Source organism: Erithacus rubecula (assembly GCF_903797595.1).
Source record: "Erithacus rubecula genome assembly, chromosome: 13".
NCBI classification, from domain to species: Eukaryota; Metazoa; Chordata; class Aves; order Passeriformes; family Muscicapidae; genus Erithacus; species Erithacus rubecula.
The window spans coordinates 14,970,914-14,991,697 of record NC_136665.1 but is presented as its reverse complement, the minus strand read 5'-3'; the positions used below and the strand labels follow the sequence as shown (position 1 = coordinate 14,991,697).

The 20,784-nt window shown below is 45.3% G+C and overlaps 2 protein-coding genes across 2 annotated transcripts in view; one reads left to right on the top strand and one right to left on the bottom strand.

Moving 5' to 3' along the window:
* The window catches only part of LRIG1 (leucine rich repeats and immunoglobulin like domains 1), an 89,294-nt gene extending 84,767 nt beyond the window's left edge, over window positions 1–4,527 (top strand). Inside the window, 1 exon segment of the mRNA XM_079317437.1 lies at window positions 294–4,527. Coding sequence (XP_079173563.1) covers window positions 294–664 — 371 coding nt within the window. The 3' untranslated portion in view covers window positions 665–4,527.
* Window positions 4,528–5,439: 912 nt separating this feature from the next.
* SLC25A26 (solute carrier family 25 member 26) overlaps window positions 5,440–20,784 on the bottom strand; it is an 80,973-nt gene continuing 65,628 nt past the window's right edge. Inside the window, 5 exon segments of the mRNA XM_079317457.1 lie at window positions 5,440–5,950; window positions 6,292–7,285; window positions 11,237–11,310; window positions 12,481–12,545; window positions 20,444–20,513. Of these exon segments, the coding sequence (XP_079173583.1) occupies window positions 7,189–7,285; window positions 11,237–11,310; window positions 12,481–12,545; window positions 20,444–20,513 (306 nt within the window). The 3' untranslated portion in view covers window positions 5,440–5,950; window positions 6,292–7,188.

Genomic DNA, 20,784 nt, shown 5'->3' with positions numbered 1-20,784 from the left:
CTCTCCCTTTCTCCCCCCAGTGCTGACCACTCCCAGCTCCCCATTTTCCCTGCTGACTCTCCCTTCCTCCCCCAGTGCTGACCACTCCAGCTCCCCATTTTCCCTGCTGACTCTCCCTTCCTCCCCCAGTGCTGACCACTCCAGCTCCCCATTTTCCCTGCTGACTCTCCCTTCCTCCCCCCAGTGCTGACCACTCCCAGCTGCCCATTTCCCCTGCTGACTCTCCCTTCCTCCCCCCAGGGCTGACCACTCCAGCTGCCCATTTTCCCTGCTGACTCTCCCTTCCTCCCCAGGCTTCGGGCTGCCCGTGGTGTGCCGGGAGTGCAGCGGCAGCAGGGACAGCGGCAGCGCGCACTCGCTCCCCAAGGACTCGGAGAGCCCCAGGGCTGTGGAGGGCGCCCAGCCCAGTGCACTGAGCACCAAGGAGTGCCACAGGAAGAGGGCTGCAGGCCCCACCAGCCTTCTGCATGCTCAGCCCTGCAATGGGATTGCCAGTGGCAAGAGGCTGGAGACAGATGGGACCCTCTACCCCAGCAACCACGACAGGATAAGGGCGGAGGGCGCGGACACGCACGGTATGTCCTTGCTGGGGTCACCTCTGCTCCCCTGCACTGCTCCCCTCAGCCCCTCCAGCCAGCTCACGGGCAGGGTGGGGTTGGTTTGAGCACAGCATGGAGTCAGTAAGCTTGGGGAAGACTTCCAAAGTCATGGAGGATGGGAGTGCTTGTCAGGCTGGGCATCACCTAACCACGCTGTTCCTTTGGTGTTTACAGGCTCTTCACAAGCAGCAGCAAAGCCTTCAGAGCTCAACAACCTTAATTTGGTGAGAGCTTCACCTGCAGGAGGATCATTAAAGCAACTGAATGTGCTTCCTGAAATATCCCCAGCACTACTGGATCTGCAGAGGGAGGCAGAGGTGCAGCAGGCTCTCCTGCCCAGCAGCAGGACAGCCCAGCCCCACGACTCCACCCATGAGCCCAAGCTGCCCAGCAGGTCTCTGGACTGAGACAGACTGACTGCCACGTGCAAATTAACAAACACACTATTACTTTTTTTAATTTTTTTTTTTTTTTTTTTTTGCACAGAGTATATAGGCTACTTACTTCTACCTCGAATCTTGAACTGATGGCCTGGCAAAGGCAACCAACTGAGGTATGAGAAACAAGCTTGTATGGGGAACAAACTCCTGTTCGAGCGTCATCTGATTGTACATAGTTTAAAACTTCCCTGAGAAGTATGAAGTGTTCAAAAGTCAACTTGCATATGAAGCACATAAATGCAAGGGATTATTGTGTAAAGAGAAAAGTATTTGATACAATTGTACATAAGAGTTTTCATATATAAATATATATATATATAAAAAATATATATATCTTTTACAGAGGCTATTTTAATCTTTAGTGCATGGGAAACTGAGTGAAATTTTACAATTTTGGCAATATTGTTTTCAGTATCAGGTTGCTGTTAAACTTTGTGAGAGAAATAATTCTGGTGCCTTAAATGCATAAACAGAACTTTTAAAAGCCAGACTGTTCCAAAGGGATTTTCCTCTTTTCAGTGGAAGTTCCTTTACACCATGTACACCAGGGCTGGGGCAATCCCAGGGACTGGTTGGGTGGAGAAGTGACCAGGAGCAGCCCTGAGGAAAGGGACTTGGGGATGTTGGTGGATCAGAGGCTGGACATGCCCTAGCCATGTGTGCTCACAGCTCAGAAACCCAGCTGTGTCCAGAGCCTTGTGGGCAGCAGATTCTCCTCCTCTGCTCCACTCAGGTGAGACCCCACCTGGGGTTCTGCACACATTTCTGGTGCCCTCAGTATAAGGACTGTAGTGATGAGACCAGCAGTAATGAGTTCAAACTGAAAAAGGGAACATTTAGGTTAAATACAATAGAACTTGAAATTCTTCCCTGTGAGGGTGGTGATGACAATGGCATCCTGGCCTGGATCAGGAATGGTGTGGCCAGCAGGAGCAGGGAGGTCATTATTCACCTGTCCTTGGCACACTGAGTGCTGTGTCCAGTTCTCCCCTCAGTTTAGGCAGGACATTGAGATGCTGGAGTGCATCCAGAGGAGAGCAACGAGGCTGGTGAGGGGCTTGGACCACAAACCCTGTGAGGAACAGCTGTGGGAGCTGGGGGTGTTTAACCTGGAGAAAAGGAGACTCAGAGGTGACCTCATCACTCTCTAAAACTCCTGAAAGGTGACTGTAGCCAGGTGGTGTTGGGCTCTTCTCCCTGGCAATGACTGGCAGAACCACAGGACACAGCCTTAAGCTGTGCCAGGGGAAGTTTAGGCTGGACATCAGGAAAAAATTCTTCACTGAAAGAGTGATTGGGCATTGGAATGAGCTGCCCAGGGATGTGGAGTCACTGTCCCTGGATGTGGCACTTAGCCAGGTAAGGCAGTGTTAGGTCATAGGTTGGACTTGATCCTCTCAAAGGTCTCTTCCAACCTTGTTAATCCTGTGATTCTGTCCCTTCCAACCCAAGACATTCTGTGATTCAACTGGGTTACTTAGCACAAATTTCCTTCCCCTTGGAAATTTATTGTACTTAACACATTGAATAACAGAGATCTTCAACTGTGTCAAATGAAATTTATCAAGAAAAAAAGCAGTGAGCAATTACATAGCAACCTGATATTTTCCTGTTGGTGGAAGAACTTAAATTCCATTATTTTTCAAAACTTTATAAAAATTAGTATTTGAACCGTGACTGTGTGAGACTTTAGAGTGGACCACACAGGAGGCACTAAATAACTCTTCAACAGTGCAGAGCCCCAAAACAACCAGAGGAAAAGGCTGTTTTGACTGGGAAGAAGTTGTTACCAAAATAAATAACTTGTGCAGTAAACCAGGGGTGGTCTCAGAACAGTGCACCTCTCAAACAGGGCATCACAGGAGGTGTTACCTGCCACGTGTGCTGGCACAGCACTGAGTACCACGGGCCCTTCCCCTCCCAAAGGGACCCAGCTCCACCTGTCTGAGGTGTGTGCAGCACTCCAGCCTTGCCCTGCTCAGAATGAATAACCTCTGCCAGTGTAATGCATTTTCACACCCAAAAAACACATCTGTTCTGTGGGGGGTTTGAAACCATAGAGCTGTTTTGACAACAAAACTAAACTGCACTCCTAAGGGGACAGCTGCATCACTAATTCATCCAACACTTTTTTTTTCCCCCTGCAACACAATATTACACTTTGTAGTTGAACAGCCAGACTCTCTATATGAAAATTTCACCTTCAAATAAATGAGTTATGCTGCCTTGTGCAGCAATTCTGGGCTAGTTAGAAATACACTTATAAGGAAAACTGTGGATTCGTGGTTGAACAGACTTTTAAATGGAAATGTCCCCAATGTTTTTATGTGGTCTTTTAAGTTCCTCCATTAATGGGGGGTATAAAGAAGTGCCCACATCAGTCAAACAGATCTTTGTCACTTCTTACTTCACAGTGGCTCTTTTTATTTATAGAAAGGTTGCTTTCTGTTGGTGTTTGTTGGTTCCTGTGGATGGAGGACTCCCAGTTCTTTGTGATTTGAGTTCTGCTAACACGAGGTTGCTAACTCTGGTGATGACTACTTTGGGGCAGGTTTATCATGGTGGGGAGGGAGGGGTTGTTACTTTTTTCCTTAGGAGCAACTCAAATACCATTTCCACTGAGGCTGGGTCTGGGAATCCACCTTTGCCAGGACTGTGGCTCAGCACAAGCAGCAGAGACAGGGCAGAAACCCTTCAGGTTCACTTGGGATCCATCACTGAGGGACCTGCCCTGTGCTGCTGCACCTGTGGGGTTTCAGGGAGTGGCTGCAAGCTGCCCTTTGGTTTTATTACAAGCTGGTCCTACCCAGGCCTAGCTTAAGGAGCCACCATCCCCTGTAAGGGAAGGAGTTCAGGGTCAGGGAGAGCAGCAGCTGCCCCTGGATGAAGCCAGGCATAATTCAGCCTTTACCTGTCTGTCCCATCCCTGACTATTGACACGTTTGCACTTTGAGACAGGTGGTGAATTATGCTGAGTGCCAAGTTTATTCAAAGCAAAAGGAAATGGATGTTAGGAAATTATAAACTGAGCACAGTTTTCCCTCTACTGAAGGGAAAATGCTGCAGAACCAACTCATGGAACCAGGGACATAGGGAGGATGGGAATGATCCAATGGGCTCATTTTGCTGGCAGAAATGTCATCACCAGTGCAGATACAAAGCATGTTTGCCATGTTAACATTGAAAATAATGTTTCTGAATAAAGTTAACTGCCTAATGTTATGACTTCCACTAAATATGTGAATTTGCTGCTTCTAAGAGGCAATGTGAAAGAGGAAGTATTACTTTTGTGTACAAATTTATTTATTTATTAGAAAATTTGGTACAATGTTGTACATTGAAAAACATGTAAGATATTGAAGTGTCTAACAAATGGCATTGAAGTGTCTTTAATAAAGGTTCATTTATAATATTACGGCTGATTTGTTGAGAGTGAGCTTTTGGGAGTTTCAGTTGAAAATTAAATAAAATTCTAATCCATTGCTATATCTCTTCTCTGTCTTTCTCTCATGAGATTAACTGCCAAAGTACCTGCTCTTAAAATTGGGCCATGAGCTCCTGGGGAGCAGCCTGGCACGTGGATGGGGTGGAATTTGGGGCTGCATTGAAAAATACAATACAGAACTTGTAAGAAATACATTTCCACTATATCAGCTTGCTTTAGGATCTGGCAAGTCCCTCTATCTTGGCAGTGAGAACAGAACAGATGAGGGGTGTGTGCATGTGTGCAAGTAAAAACAGGGCCAGGACAGCACCAGACCCAGCTGCAGTTGTGAACACCTCTGGTGTTCCCAAACCCCAGCCCCACCCTGGATGGAAATTCCAGAGGTAGCTTTGGAGATAAGCCTGAATTCTTGTTTTAACCAAAAATCTCAATTCAGTTTCTGTATATTTTTTAAAAATTGAAACTAACTCCCCCTTGAAATAATCATTTTGGGTATAAAGCAGGTTGTCTGAGAATATTCAAAGTTCCTTAACACATCTGGGAGTTAAAATTTTTTAAAACTGAGAGAGGTTTTAAGAGGCTGCTGCCTGGTCTGAAATTTAAGTTGTTAGCCTACTTTATCCCAGTACAATTAGTTTCTAAAATTTTGGCAAACTTGAAATAACAAAACATTGCTAAAATTTAAACAGACATAGCAGAACCCACGCATTTTTTGTCTATTTTTTCTCCCCTCAGTCCCAAAACTAAAAATGTCCTTTTTATCCATATTAGGCAAACTGGTACACTTGTCTGCTGCCATTCCCAGGTACCTTTGGCCTTATTGTGATGCAGAGCTGCTCCACTGGCACAGAGGAAGGGTCACATCTGTCCCCTCCCACCATTAGCTTGGCTGAAACAATTTGGCTGCTTGGTTGGGTTTTGTTTGGGGCTTTTTATTTTAATTTAAAAAATTAAAAATTTAAAAACAAAAAAAAGGTGATGACAAAAGCTAATTCTGCAATATTAATTAGAAACAACAAAAATGGCACCCTTTGGACCCAATGACATAAAGATGATTATTTACAGCTCAACTGCACTGCTAACCCCCTCACCATGTTTAAAAGCTTCAATAGAAAATGTGATAGATTTTTGAGACAGAGTAATAAATCTCCTGGTCCCCAACCCCTAAAACTGGATGTGATACATACATATATATATAGAATATCATTAAAGAGACAGCCTCAAAGTGGCAGGAAGCACAGCTACACCAAGCCATGGTAAAGAGAAGCATTGCCAGCCAGCCAATACAGGACTTGGCTGAATTCCTCATTTTAATTGAAGATTATTTTAAGAATTATGTCCTTTGTTCTGTATGTTTTACTTGTCTGCCAATTATTTTCTAAATTTTGGCCTCTAAATTAAAGTCTTACTCCTCTGCCATGGGTAGAAGTGTAATAAAACATCCAGAGTGCTTTTGCACTCTGGGTCTGGTGTCACCCGTGTCCCCTGGTCAGGCCACCAACCTGGTCAGGCACTTGCTCTCCTCCTGCAGGGGCTCCAAACACTCCAAACATTGTCCTCATGAGGGGAAGAGCCTCACAGGTAAATCACAGCCCCAAGGGCAGCCCATGCCCCTGGCACAGCAGGGACGTGCCACCAGCACGGTGACCTGGCAGGGCTCAGCCAAGGGCCCTGTGCCACCCTCTCCTCTCCTCCCCTGTGTGAGCAGCTTCCCAGAGTCATGGCCCAGCCCAAACCATCACCCACTGCATCCCCTGGCTTTGCCTGCCCACACAAACACCTCCACAGATGAACCTCCCCAGCCAACTGAGTAATTCCAATTAGGTTTTTCCATCACACTCATCCCCACACCATTTTGGCTGCTTCAGCTTGTTTCCCACGTGAGAACAGCACCAGGATTTTACTCTGACTGCCAGCAGCCCCCTGAGAGCCCTCAGGATCTATCCCCACATAAAGATGTCCATCCTTCAGCTGATGTTCTCCCTGCCTTGCCCTCCCAGGCTTCATTTCCATCCTCCTGCTGCTTCAGCAGCTGAGGGATGAAGACCAAAAGAAAGGCAGAGCTCCCATGTCTTTGCACAAGCACAGCTGTAAAATAATACAAGCCTGTGCTTTTACTGGAGAAATATGAGTGTGATTAATAAAGCTGCACTGGCTTCCACACAGGAATGCTTGCTGAGCACCTGTAGGTATAAACAGGAATATAAACTTCCACAAATACAGCTCGAATCAGGAACAAATGGATTATTGTCTCTTCCACAGAGCTCTCCCAAGCTGGAATCCTTTCTCTGCTGTTGGAGGGCAGCAGGCTGTAACTCTATCAGCCCCTTCCCCTCCCTGTTACGAGGCAGGTGCCACTGAATGATGAAAACTTGCTTTATTTCAGCCTCCCCACTCAGCCCCCAAGCCAGAGCTTTCCAAAACACTTCCCCTGCAGGAGTTCTAATAATGCCTTTTGCAGCCACCATAATTAGCTGTTTACCCCCCAAACATTACTCTTCTGGCACCACTCTTCACAGTGACCTCACCCACTTTCCATGCAGGAAAATTTCGTGTTTGGGAAACTGGATTATTGGAGGATTTACTTTTCTCCAGCAGGGAGAGTGGCTCTCAGGCTGTGGGACAGCTGCTGTGAGGGTGCAGAGGAAGGCTCAGCCCCAGGCAGACTCCTCCTCCTGTGCCCTGGCAGGATGGCCAGGCTGGCTCACAGCAGCAGCTGCCGAGTCTTCTCGTATGTCCCCAGGAAGATGAAGCCTCCCAGGCTGATGGCTGCCATCCGTGGGACAACACCTGCAAACAGGCTGAAGGCAAAGGAAAAGCAGCTTGAGAGGATGAGCAGGGAGCTTTGGAAAACAAACCAAGGAAAAGTCTCTCTTGCTGGTTTCTCAAATCCCACCCCACTCTCACCGAAGGAATCTGTCTGGACTTCCCCAACGCAGCACTCCCAAGGATTGTGGATTTTAACCCCTCTCCACTCTCCTTGGGTGCAGAAGGAAAAGGCAGGAGGCCACAATGGGCCACTGGGCAGGGATGCTCAGGCACATGGCCACAGAGAGCTGCAGACAGGAGGAACATCCTGCCCTGCACTGCTCTCACCAGCCCCTCTGGGCCAGGGCTCCCTTTGCAAAGACAGCCCTGATCACTATGCTGGCCCTAAGGGAGCAGAAATGCTCCACTGGTGGCACCTTCGGCTGCCACCCTTTTCAGGAGCCTCATCTTCATAGTTCTCAAAATTAACAGGAAACTTGTGCAAAGCAAATTGCTTGACACATCTGAACTCATAGTTGGTTTAACAACCTCAGGACAGGCCAGTGTATCCTCCCAGAGGATTACAGGCTTCCTTTGTGGCAAGTAAGGATTAAATAATAAACTCAAATCGGTCTGGCATCTCATCCCCTTCCAGATCTGTGGCTGAGCCTGGCTGAGCTCCACAGGGATCCTGTCTCTGGCTTTCCCAAAACCTGGGAAAGTGTTTGGGAAACATGGTCCCTGCTGAGAGCATGTCCACAGTGGGACAGGCTGCAGTTCCTGCTGAGACCTGGCTGCTCAGGAGCTCCCTGCTCCTGCTGCACAGGGAAACCTCTGGCAGTAATGAGCTCTGCTAAGGAGCCTGGAGCACACGGGCAGATGGAAACATTTTATGGCTTTACTAGACAGCAATTGGGCCTATTACCATAATGACAGCTTTAAAACAGAGTAATTTGTACAAGGCATGTATGGACAGAGCTGTGATAGGGCCAGTCCTAGGGAGCAGCACACAACATCCCTCTCCTGCTGAATTAGGAAGCCTCATTACGGGAGACATTCGTTTCCAGAACAACCCACTCGAGACACAGCTATTACACAAACAGGGGCCCATAACTGAGTTACCCAGGAGCTGCAGCCCTGGCAACCCCTATTACTGACCATCACTTCCAAGAATCCTGGCCCTGCTTCTCCCAGTTTCCTGCTCCCACCTGCCACCCGTGCTCCCTGCAATCCACGCTTCCCCCAGGGGCTCCCTTTGTGCCCGAGGGCAGAGCTGGTTTGGGCAGGGAGGGCCCAAATCCAAAGGGCAGAGCTCTGTGCAGGTCTGATCCAAACTGGTCTCTGCTGGGCCATGCCTGCCTCCATCAGCAGATGAGATAAATTGGGTTTGTTTCTGCTGGCCCCATCAGAAACTGCTCTGGTGGGCAGAGGTCTGCTGTCTAGCTGGATTTAATCTCTGTCTGCAGATTTCACCTGGCACTCTGCCACTCCTCAGGTCCTAACAGGAGACTAACAGGACCCCTGCAGTTCCCTTTGGATCACTGAATCATTTCGGTTGAAAAAGGACAAACCCAAAATAACCAGCACTACCAAGGCCACCACTAACCCATGTCCCCAAGCACCAGTTACACACGTTTTGAACACTTCCCTGGGAAAGGGATGCTCATTCTAAAACTTCCCTGGGAAAGAGGGTAGGCAATGCAGGGCCTGGACACAGCTGAAAAATATCCCATAGCTCCTCCCGTGGTTTGCTCTTTCATGGGACATTAGTGGACAGGCTCAAGAGTCTCAGCAGTGCAACTTGCAGCTCAGTGGTGGAGGCTTTCTCCTCCCTGCTTGCCAGAGATGGGACTATTCTCTGCTCCCCAAAATTAATTCTCTCTGCTCTCCTCCCCTCCAGGGGGCTGCCCCAGAACAGAGGCTTTCTCTGCATGTGCTGTTACAGCTGAGGCACGTGCCCTTCTGGTGTTTTTCACTGAAATCGAGATTCATAACCCACACTTCAACAAATAAAACTAATCGATGGTGAGGGATTATTATTCCAAAATTAAATTGGTACCTCACACGAGCCAATGTGGCCAGGAAGCTCATGGGAGGAACAGGACCCCTGGTGCAACACCTCCAGCTCTACACAGGCCACCTCACCAGCATCACCACTCCAACAGTCCTCATGTTTCTCACCAAACAGCTCTGGAGCTTCACCCAGGCTTTCAAACACCACTGTCTCCTTGTGTGAAAAGCCATCAGACAAGATGCAAACTGCCTTTCCTGTGAAGGATTCCTCCACCCCTCTGGCAAGAGCAAAGAGGTTCCCAGACCCACTCACCCCATCCCCATCCCAGCCCCTGCCCCAGTCCTGGCTCTCCCTGCTCAGAGAGGGATGTGGAATTCCTTGGCATGAAGCAGAGGGATTTACTAGGTGCAGACCAGGAAGCTGAGCCCTGTGCTCTGGTTTTAATAAGGTGGCAATAAGCAATGCGTCTTTCTGCCCTCAGAATTCCTCCTCTTCAAGTATGAGATTTATTAGAGGAGCCATAAATCATGTCATGTTGTAACTGGCCAAAAAAGCCCGACATTTTTATTGGTTTTGATTAATAGATTTATAATTGGCAGCAGGCATGGCAGCCTCTGCGTTTATTTTTCCCAAGACTTTCTTCCCTCTCCTCGCAGCTGACGCAGCTTGGCCTCCTTCACATGTTACTTTTTATCCAGATCTCTTCTTGTTTTGATTTCAACTGAATTGTGTTCCCTTTGGTCCTAGTCCACTGGTGCTATCTTTGGGCAGAGTTTAATTCTGGGTTATTTAGTAAAGGGCACAGCTGAAACACTCTGAAAAGAACACAAACATACATTTTTACTTTCTGCTGTTGGCTGGGGGTGGGGGAAGTCACCTCAGCCAAATCCATGCCTCTTCACACCCTTCAGAGCTCAACTTCCACTAGACATGGCCTCACTTCTCCCAATCCCTTTCAAAACATGCCTTAAGAATCCACCAAGTCATGCAGGACCCAAAACTCCTCCAGTGCCACATCAGCTTGTCCCCTCTGAGAGCAAACCTGGGCAGCCCATCCCTGAGTGCTGCCTGGGGCACAGCTGGGTGCCTTCCTGGAATCACTGTTCAGCAACTTCCTGCAATTTGTTTTGAATTATTCCCCACGTGTGGAGAAAGAGGGCTGAACTTTTATTAGCTGGGCAAGCAGAGATCAGATGTTCAGAGAAAGCTGTCCCCTGCAAAGCTGTGTTGTGCACAGTGCTTCGGGCAATAAAGGTTAGAGCAGTGCCCTGAAAGAGTGAGAGGGTTAAAAACTTAGGGAAAACTACAGGAAAAAGCACCAAGCTTCCAAAAATCCCTCAATTTCTCTTCCAGGTTAGACACAAGCCCTGCTGAAGGAAGCACAGGCTGAACTTCATGGACTGGAGAAGTTAAGAAATATATTCAATTTCAGAGGTCAACTACTGGTATAAGACATTCACTCAAATAGGACAAGATTGGTGTAAGTGAAGCAGTGTCAGTAAAAAATTAATTTTGACACCTCAATATGTTCTAGAAACACCAGCAGAAGAGACTGTGCTCCCATACTGAAATGTTCACATCCCTCAGATGAAACTGCTGTCTTCACTGCCATCAGATGTGATCTCATTTAAATGGATACAAATCACAAATGCACACGTTCACAGGGAAAAGTCCATCATGGGTTATTAACACAAAGCCACCATCACCTCTGACACCTGGAGCTGAGCTCAGACATTGGATATGCTCCCAACAATGCCCCTTTTCTGAGCTCTTCCCTGGACACTGCCCCCAGCCAGGGCTAAAGTGAGGACACTCAACCTCCCTGAGGGACTTTTCTTGGCTACCTGACTGCTGCTCCCTGCCCAGGTGCACAGCAATGAAAAGGCTTTTCTGTATGCCAGTATTTAAATACAAACAGATCCCATCCCATCCTCTCACACTCCCCAAAAACACATGGACAACACAACCTTGAGGTGCAGCACATCCTTACCCTGACAGGCCTTGTGTCCTCCAGATGTCACCAAGGGCAGCCAGAACATTCCCCCTGGCATTGCTGGAACCAGCCTGCAGCACAGAGAGAGAGATTGGAAACTGCTGGCAGAGGTTTGGCTCTTTACTGAGCTCCTGTCCCTGCCCAGTGCTTCATGACAGGAATTACAGACATCCTAATGACCTCCTTAGCCCAGGCACAGGCAAAAGCTCCTCATCTCCAGGAATGGAAAAAGGGCAGAAAGTGAAAGAGACGCTCAGAAGCACAAAACTATCAAGGTCACAGAGCTGGTCAGTTCAGAATTGGGCACCAAGTCCCTTCTGCACTACACTCAATATAAACCCAATATAAACTGAATGGTCTCCAAGCACCCTCATTTCTTTACCTGGTTGCTCAGGAGAGAGGCAGAGATACATGAAACCCAGTTTTTACAGGTTTATCACTGACTCTGTCCAAAGACAAAGGAGCTGCAGCAGACAAAACCCAACAATGACAGATAACACAGCAACATGGTGAGCACAGATGTGACTCAGCTGGGGAGGTGCATGCTAGCAACAAGAAACATCCCAAATTGAGAGATGTGAGCAACAGGGTAAAAAACCCCCAGAGAAACTCCAGAATTCCCATCCTTCACCAACACAACAGCTTTTTCAGGGCTGGGAAAGGCTTTAGGAACATCCACCTGCTGAGGGCTCTTGGCTCAGTGGCTGTCAGCTTTGCCCTGGGTCAGTGAGATGATGATGGGAACACCAGACTCACCAGCAATTTCTAAACTTATTAAACTTACTGATCCTATAAGCAATCTTCCTTCTGCCCTGGTTGGCACATGTTTGCCATCACAATCTCTATAGTTTAAAATTTGACAGAAAATCCAGTACCAAGCTCTCCTGAGAAAAGACACACACACTCTGACTTATCAGAACAGTGCAATAAATCCCTGATGGGTTTTTTTAACTTTGGGTGTCTGACACTGCAAGGCTTTTCTCCTAAAGACGCTGCATGAGACTCTGGAAGCTGAGCACAAGCCTGAGTCTGTTTCAGACAGCTCCTTTGGGAAAGGACCAGAGAAGCATTCATGGAAAGGAGCACAATAATTTCATTAGTTCTGCATGCAGTGCCTGCTCACATCTACTCCTGCCTTCTAGGACAGGAGCAGAAATGATTATTAATAGGTGCTGGATTTCATTCTGTAACAACCCTGCAGTACCCAGGCCACTCCCTGGCCTGCCTGGTGCCCCCCTTACCTTTGCCAACATAATCCTTGTCTTTGCCACGTCGAGCGGTGTGGTGACTGCAGCTGCAAATCCACCTGAGAAAATTAAAATAGCAAGCACAAGTGAGACATTGTTGTGTGAATATGAATGCCACACTGCCTATAATTCCCAGGGCTGTGGTCAACACTGTGTGTTATTAATGCCTACAGCACGTTCCCTCACGTCACAGCCCAGGTACCTCTGTCCAAGGGCTCCACACAGATGTTTTGTTACTGTGTATTGACTTTAGAAAACAGCTCTCTGCTGCTTAACTCTAAATCCAGACATCCCCAGGGACATTACTGTCTTTTTGTTCTGGACTCTGTACATATATGAACATAGGAAGGTTGTGAGGATAACAGATTCCACTTCCAGCATCTACAGCAAGTTCGGAAGGAAAAAAAAACTACTTAGTCATTTGCAGAGATGGGAAAATAAAGTAATCACACTGTGTTCTGCCTAGAGAATTAAAGTCTGACCATTTAAATGCTAGAAAGATAGAAACATGCTCAGTATCTGAAACACATGTGCTTGGGCTCCTCACTAGATACACACAGACTGGATCTGGGACTGTTTCAAGGAAAAAAGACAAGTCAGTGTCTGGCATGGAGATCATCTCCAACACATTAAATCAGCTCCACTTTGGATAACAGCAATGTGGAGCTGCCCAAGGGTCTTAGGAAATTGTCAAAGTCTCTGCTGTCACCAGTGCCATCTTACCCTCAGGGGCATTTTTATTTTCTACCCTCTCGCAAACTTCATCCTTGGAGCTTGTTACTGTCACTTGTCACAGCTAGCTCAGCTGTGACTTTTCTCCTGAAAGCCAGAAATCTTCAGCTCATCCATCTGCATGTCTCACCCCAAACATGTGTGTGTGTGTCTGGCTCCATATTTTAACCCTGTGACTACAGCCTGGCCTCTTGTGCTATGTAGAGACCAGCTCTGCTGCTTTTCCTCACAGGATTTTATTCCTTTTGCCTTATTTCCCCATCCTAAATTCAATTCTAATCTTTCCCTCATCTGTTCAAAATATTTAAAATGAGTAATTCATGCTGAGGAAGAGCCAAAGTGAAGGAAACTTCTGAAATGTAGGAGCAGCAGTAAGTGAAGAATGAAAGGGGAAGAAAGAAGAGAAAGAGACTTGTTCTGAAAACTTTTTTCTTCCTCCTAATATTTTCTTTTCTCTGGAGCTTGTATAAATCCTGTATCTGCTGCAGCTGGGAACAAAGTGACTCCAAAGACTGAATCCTCCACAGTACCCAGGGAATAAGCTAAAAATAATCTATTTTCTGTTCCAAGTTTTATGGAATGCAGAAAAATTGATCTCTCTTCTCTTGGAATGGGAGAAGGGAAAAAACATTTCTTCTAAAATCTGTAAAGTAATGAAAAAAAAACATTTTCCCTGCTGGCTTGTGTTTTTACCTGCATCTCTCTCAACCACCTTAACTTGAACATATTAAACCCCTGTTTTATGACAGAGGAGGCTGGGCCAGCTGGCACCCTGCTTGACTTCTTACAGTTAATTAAGGACTGTCCCATGACAGTTCAGGAGATGCAGTAAGGCACATGTGCAGTCCCCTGGATCTCAAACAAGAAGAGCAGGGAAGCTGAGCAGCCCAAAATGGTTTTAGGAGCAGCTCCCACTCCCTTAAGGTTGGCCCATGTGGTTCATCCTGCCAGAAGCTTTCTAGCAGTGATACCTCACTAAAAAGCAGAAAAATGGGCTGTATTCAAGAAGTCAAAGCAGAAGCTATGAGCAAGTTAAACTAAATTCCAGTCCATTCTTGGACCTTCTTTAAGGTCAGAAAAATCTTTTTATTGTGAGCCAGTTTTTGCGTAAGTGACCAAAAGGCTTTGAGAGAATGGTCTGGATAGAAACTTTCATACTCATGTCAGCAATGTATTTTTAGAATAGTAAAAATAATCTCCATGGAAAATAGTGGCTTTACAAGTCTGGATGTAGAAGGCCTTCCTTTGCCCACAGTCCAAGCTAAAATTAAACAGTGAACCACATGGCTGTCAGGCTCTATCAAGCAAAAAAATCTCAAAGCATCACCCAGCTCTGATGGCAACACTTTAATCAGAATAACTTATGTCCCTTATCAGATCCCTGGCACTTTTTTTATGCATTTATTCTTGAGAGTTTCTTATTGGCAGCAGCTTCAGCTTGGCTGATAGAGTGATTAGAACAAACACAATTTATCCTGACATGATGTTCCCAAATTCTTATCTGGAAAGTTTAATCAAGGCTGATTGGTTTTCATTTTTTCCCCAGCTGACATCTGGATCTTCCCTACTCTTTCGTTATTAACATTTCAATGTTTCTTTTTCCATCACTGGGAAGTATTTGGTACAGATTTACCAATCAATTCAGAATGGCAACAGCAACAATAAAATGCTTCATAAGCACAACAAGCAGCAGGATAGCGGCTAAATTAAAAGCAAGTTTGTATATGCTTGACAAAAACATGAGATTAAAGCTAGCATTTCTTGGGGACTGCTTTTTATTGAAGGCAGAGAGTCTGACAAAATAAATATTCTCCAGCCTTAACTCTGAATGTCCAAGATAATTTTAGAGTGACCTCTTAAAGCTCAGTACACAGGTATCCAGGAAAAGGATATGGGAACTTAAAACTTGACTGCTTCACCAGATTGATACAACAGACAGAAACTGCTAAAGTCTGTTCATTGAAAATAGGAGGGCTGTGCAGTGCACTAATGCACAATAGGGCCAACAGATCTTTAAATCACTTATTTAATAATCATTCAGTTCCTGCTGTCTCTGAACTCACCAGGAGCTGCCACCTGAGGCTGGAGTCTGCTCCACTGATCAGCCACCAGGAAAAGCATCAGAGCATCAGGTGGGCAAGAAAGGCCCAGACACATCCAGCCTCCCACTCCTAAACCATCCTGGTTTCTCTGCAGAGCTGATGGAGAAGAAGCACCTCTGCAGGCAGTCTGTGCCCAGGCTCTTTTCTCCCTTGCCTTAGAGCTGGGGATGACTTGGGCTCAGCAAGTAGGCTAAAAGATGGATTTTCACATGGGAAAAGGCTCATTAATACTACTAGCAGAGTGACAAATGCCTCTGCTGGGAAAATAAACCTTCCTGCAGTAGTGGAAAATTCATCACCCATCTCCCCAGAAGTTACAATGGTCACTGTATATTAACACATCAGCTGAGCAGTCAAATTTTACCAAGTCAGGGTGTTAAACAGAAAATCCCCCTGCTACTCACATTTTCCCAGTGACCAGTCCTTGATGGCAGTGCTGGTGACAGACATCTGCAGAGAATGATTTACCTTCATTTGGCAATAAGAATAAAAAGACTTGAAGACTTAAAATATTCCTCTAGGTGTCTGATGGCATTTTCTACCATTTTAGCTGTCATACACAAATAAAAGCATTAGAACTGAGTGCAATGCTTCACCTGGGAACAATACATAACCCCAGGTTCTTGCAGCCTATAGAATTTGCTGCTACAGGAAAATGTTTCTCAGGTACTTAGATACAATCCTCAAATAAAATCCTATGAAGGGAAGAAGACAAGTTCTCCTTCAGTTTTGGCATCTTGTTCTTCTGTACAATTTTAACTTCTTTTCTAAAGGGTCCAGGGAATCCTTCTGGCCATTACAGGGGTTCTCCCTGATCCTGAGCTCCTGTCATATGGCCAGACTCTGCTCTCTTTTCTGCAATACCAGCCCTGTTCTGTAGGTCAAGCTCCTTTCAAGAGACAGGAGTTTGTTCCATGACGGAATTAGCCCATCTGAGGAAAAGAAAAAAAAAAATCACATCAAACTATACTATTGGCTTTCTTCATTATTATTTTCTATACTGACAACCTGGATCCAGGACCTTATTTTTTTTTTTTTTAATAAACAAGTTTTTTCCACTTTCACCCAGGTATTCATTTCTCTCATTGGCAAGAAAGGATTATTAGAGCCCTTCTCCTTAGAGGAAATGTTCATTCCAGGGTGTTTTAGCCTGAAATTTGTCTCAAAACTGAGACACAGGCTGAAAAACTGAGTAGCTCAGGTCCAACACTAAACCTCACAGCATTCTCTAACATTGACTGATTTCTAAATTCACAAATTCTTTTTTAGAACTCTTCAATCAATAAGTTCCTATTTGAACTTCTATTTTATTGGTATCATGTTAAATTTTTTTAAGAGGAAGGTTATTCTGGTCCTTTATCAGTGTGGGAACGACACCTGCCTAGAGTAGAGCAAAATGATCTGAAAAACTCCTTGGATTTCAGCAGAAATACCAAGACAAAGCACTGCTCCCTCCAGAGATTTAACCAATTCAGGGTTAGCAGCATGTTCCAAGCAGATTCTGCAGGGAAATCTTGAGAACTACTCAAAAATTTATTCAGAGCTATAGAGTTAAAGAGGCTTTTAGACACAGTGTGTAATCTTGTCAGAGCCGATTACACCAAAACAAAAGTGATGGGAAATCCTCCCTGTTAATGTGCAAAAAGCTCTTGTTAGTGCATTATATTCACTGGACTTGCACCTCCATTCCTGGTGACTCTGTCACCACAGAGCATTAATTATTAATGTTAAGCCACACTTTTTCTTATGGCAGTGAGAAAGAAAGCATCTTACCAGGGGCAATTTTCAGTCACATTAAATGGACATTCAGGTTCTTTGACAAGCTGGGGATCACCTCTCTGCTGCAGGGCAGTACTTTTCCTTCCCCTGGATTTTCACAGGATTTCCTTGCCACTGTCCCACGTGCATGGAGAAGAGAGGAAGCCCAGAAGCTCTCCTGGGACAGCCTGCCTTGGGACACTGGGGTGATCCAGCCAGGCAGTGTAAGCCCAGAGAAAACTTGAGCATGGGGTGAAAGCAGCATCATGCCTGAATGGGGACAAGCTTCCCTCCTCTGCCTCCCTGCCCTGCCCACATCTGGGGTGGTGTCCAAACAGTTCAGACACCAGCAAGGTTTGGTTCAAACAAAACCTCAGGCTTAAAATTTCATTTACATCCACCCTTGGGATCTTCCCCACTGGCTGCTCAAGCATCACCTTTTCCTACTCCCCAAACATCTCTGTTAAGACACAAAAGATGATGATAAAGCTGGACATGGCCTTAAGGGACTAAATTATTAACAGATGAGTCAGAGAGGATTTCAAATCTCTAATATTTATACTCATGCCTATTACATTTCCATAAAAAGCCCATGGATCACATACATCCATCTTACACATGAGGGCTGAAACTGCCATTTCACAGGCACTGGGCATGGAATTCAACAGATTGTTGTTCTTGGTTCTGTCTTCACCAAATAGTTGTAACCAACTCATGCAGACACACATGTGTGTGTGTGCCATAAAGGGAAGCTAAACAGGACTTTTCTTTCAGTTTCTTTCAGCTTATTACCCTGCCCCTCAGGACCTCTAACATATTTTTAGAAAGTATTGAATTCAAGCAAAGAACACAGGAGAAAAGCCTGTCTGTGTGACTTCACCATCCCACCACCACCATGGTGGCATTTGAAGGCTTATCTGTGGGCAAAGGGTGTTTTTTGGATAACATTCTCCTTTTAAGGTTTATAATACAATGATTTTAAATCACTTCTAAGCACACATCCACTTTGTTTTATTCCTACTGGCGAGGTTTTAATTCTTTTGTTTTGGGATGGAAAGAAGGGCATAAAAAGTTTGGTCAGCCTTTTCTTCCCTCATCTGATGCTGCATGTAGGTAGTTAATAATTTTTAACTCTGGAATCCATTGTTCAGAATGCAGGAAATTATTTTTCCACTGCCTCCCCTCAGCAAGAAGACAAAATATTTTCAGTGAAATAGAATGGATGCAGTACCAGAATAGATCAATATCAGAGCCAGCTTGTTACACATCTCAGAAGGAGGCAATGGAGACAGAGGGGAAGGTTCTGATCCAAAAAGAGCTCAACCTCCTGAGCTTTGAAACAGGCCCTCAAAGGACACAGGAGAAAGGAAGATTACAATACTGCTGGTGAAAAGCAAAGAATCAGGAGACAGCACAGAGAAGGAAAACCAGGCTGGAGGAAGGATAACCCAGAGAATATTTATCCTCATCAATTACAACATGATCTACAAAATAAGACTCCAGCTCTGCAAAGATTTGTGCCTGGGGAATAGAGCCTAGGAAGGCAAGCAGGCTGAAGTGTCTCATCTACCCCCAGCTGGATTTGGCAGCCTCTGTGCTGCTCCAGGAGCTGGTGGATCCTCCAGCACAGAGTTGGTGTCCCCAGAGTGTGCCAGGACAGTGAGCACCTGTCCATGCCTTCTGTGCCTCTGGAAGCTCTAGAGAAGGAGCAGACACTGCTGAACATCTATTAAACAGCAGAAAAACCAAGCACAGCTGGTCAGAATCAGGACATACAGAGAAAGAATTGGAGGCACTGGGCTGAATTTCCAACTGAGGCACCACATTTGACCTCAGGAAATTACTCTGCAAGGCTTTGGGTAAATCAGATAACCTTTCCAGCTCTCTGAACATGCCTGAACACAGTTGTTGTATCAATCTAACTGTAATCTCTCAACCAACAGTGATAAATTAATGATTCCCATCACACCTGCAGACATACAGATTGCATTTTAAAGCAGTATTAGTCTGTTAGTTTGATTTGTTTTAAATAAAAAATGAACTATCTGTTTCATTCCCTCTTGTTTTGTTTGCACTGATTGATGAAGTCAGAGTAAAATCCAACAGCAGGACCTTGAAGCAGAAAACTCCCTTCCCATCAACATAAACAGAAAAAAGACAGCTGGACAAGACTACAAGAGGTCACCTAAAATATTCCCTCAGTCCCAGAATGGAATCAGTTCTACCTAAACCATTCCCTCATTGCTCACACACCCCATCTACTTAACTCTGTGCAGCTACAGCCAGGCTGCCTCCCCTCAGCTGTGCAGTTTCAGTGCCCTTCAAAACCAAGCCTCAGTCTCTGCTGGAATTCTGCTGCTATTAATACTTCATTGCCCCCAACAGAATTTATTTTTTAAAAATTACATACAATGTAATGGCTCTGATTTTATAAGTTATCAAAGAACAAGCTTTGCTTTTGATAATCTCTATTTCAAGAAATGCTATCATTTCTCTTTAAACAGGATTTATTTTTTCCACATATTCTGTTACTGGTTTGGAATCTCAAAGTGTATTTTAACTCCTTGGGGGAAAAGCTCTGGCTGTCCATCCCTTTACTATTAATCTGTTTTTTCTATTAAGACAGTTAAATCTCTCCTCCTTCCAACTTGACAGCTACACTGATGAGTCATTAATTGATTTTTTTCCCTTAATTTTGTTTTTTTTGGAAACAAATACAGTAGGCTAAAATCAAGCAAGAAGCCTGCTGAAGAATTCAATTAACTTCTGGCTTGTTTGGTAATAAATAGTGCAGTATTGTATTCTGCCACTCTTTATTCTTGCTGTAGTGTCTGGAGATTGCCCAGATGTTTCATCCTCTGGGTTTTTTTTTGCTGTGGAAGGCTTTTGCCTGCAGGCTGAGCAGTGCTGGCCCTCTGCTCTCCTGCCTCCAGTTAATCTAGGTGGCTGTCAGAGCTGTCACAGGAATGGTGAATCACAGCTCTGCAACCCCTTCAGCCCCTGGGGAAGTGCTGGGAGCAAACAGCTGCACAAACCCCCACCCAAACCAAGCTTCTCCTGCATGAGGATTTGACAAATCAACTTTGAAATAATCACAAAGCCTGACTGACAGGCCCACAGTTTTTAAATAACAGAAATTTGTCAAAAACAAATTGGTTGTCTTTCAAACAGACACCCTGGTTGAGTCTCTTTTTTTTTTTTCTTCTCTTTCCTTTGCTGACTTTCCTATTTCCAAACAACTGGATCCGTTTTCTTCTAAACAAACTTGAATTACAAAGGAATGTTGTTCTGCTATACTTAATAGATTTGCACATTTTTCCCTTTCTTCTTTAGTCTTTCCCAGTATAACATATAATCCTTTGCACCTGCAAAAGCTCCACAGACTGCTGACTGCCAAGAATCCACCACGTGACCCTGCTTCCATGACCAGAGATCCTGTGTTTAAAGAGAAAGGAAAATAAAAAGTTATTAAATGCTTGAATCTATCTGATCCCCATGCGAGTTAACTCTGAGGATGGGAACTTAAGTGAAAAGCTATTTTTGTGGCATTTTTGAGTGATGTAATAAGTGATTTTTCCCAAGGAACTTGTGTACTTGAACAAGCAGATGGAGTGAGAAAGACGTCTGGAACTGAGGAGGGCTTGAAGCAAATTGCTTTCAGGGAATTCATATGTATGTATTTAAGCCTGTGGCCATGCAACTTTGC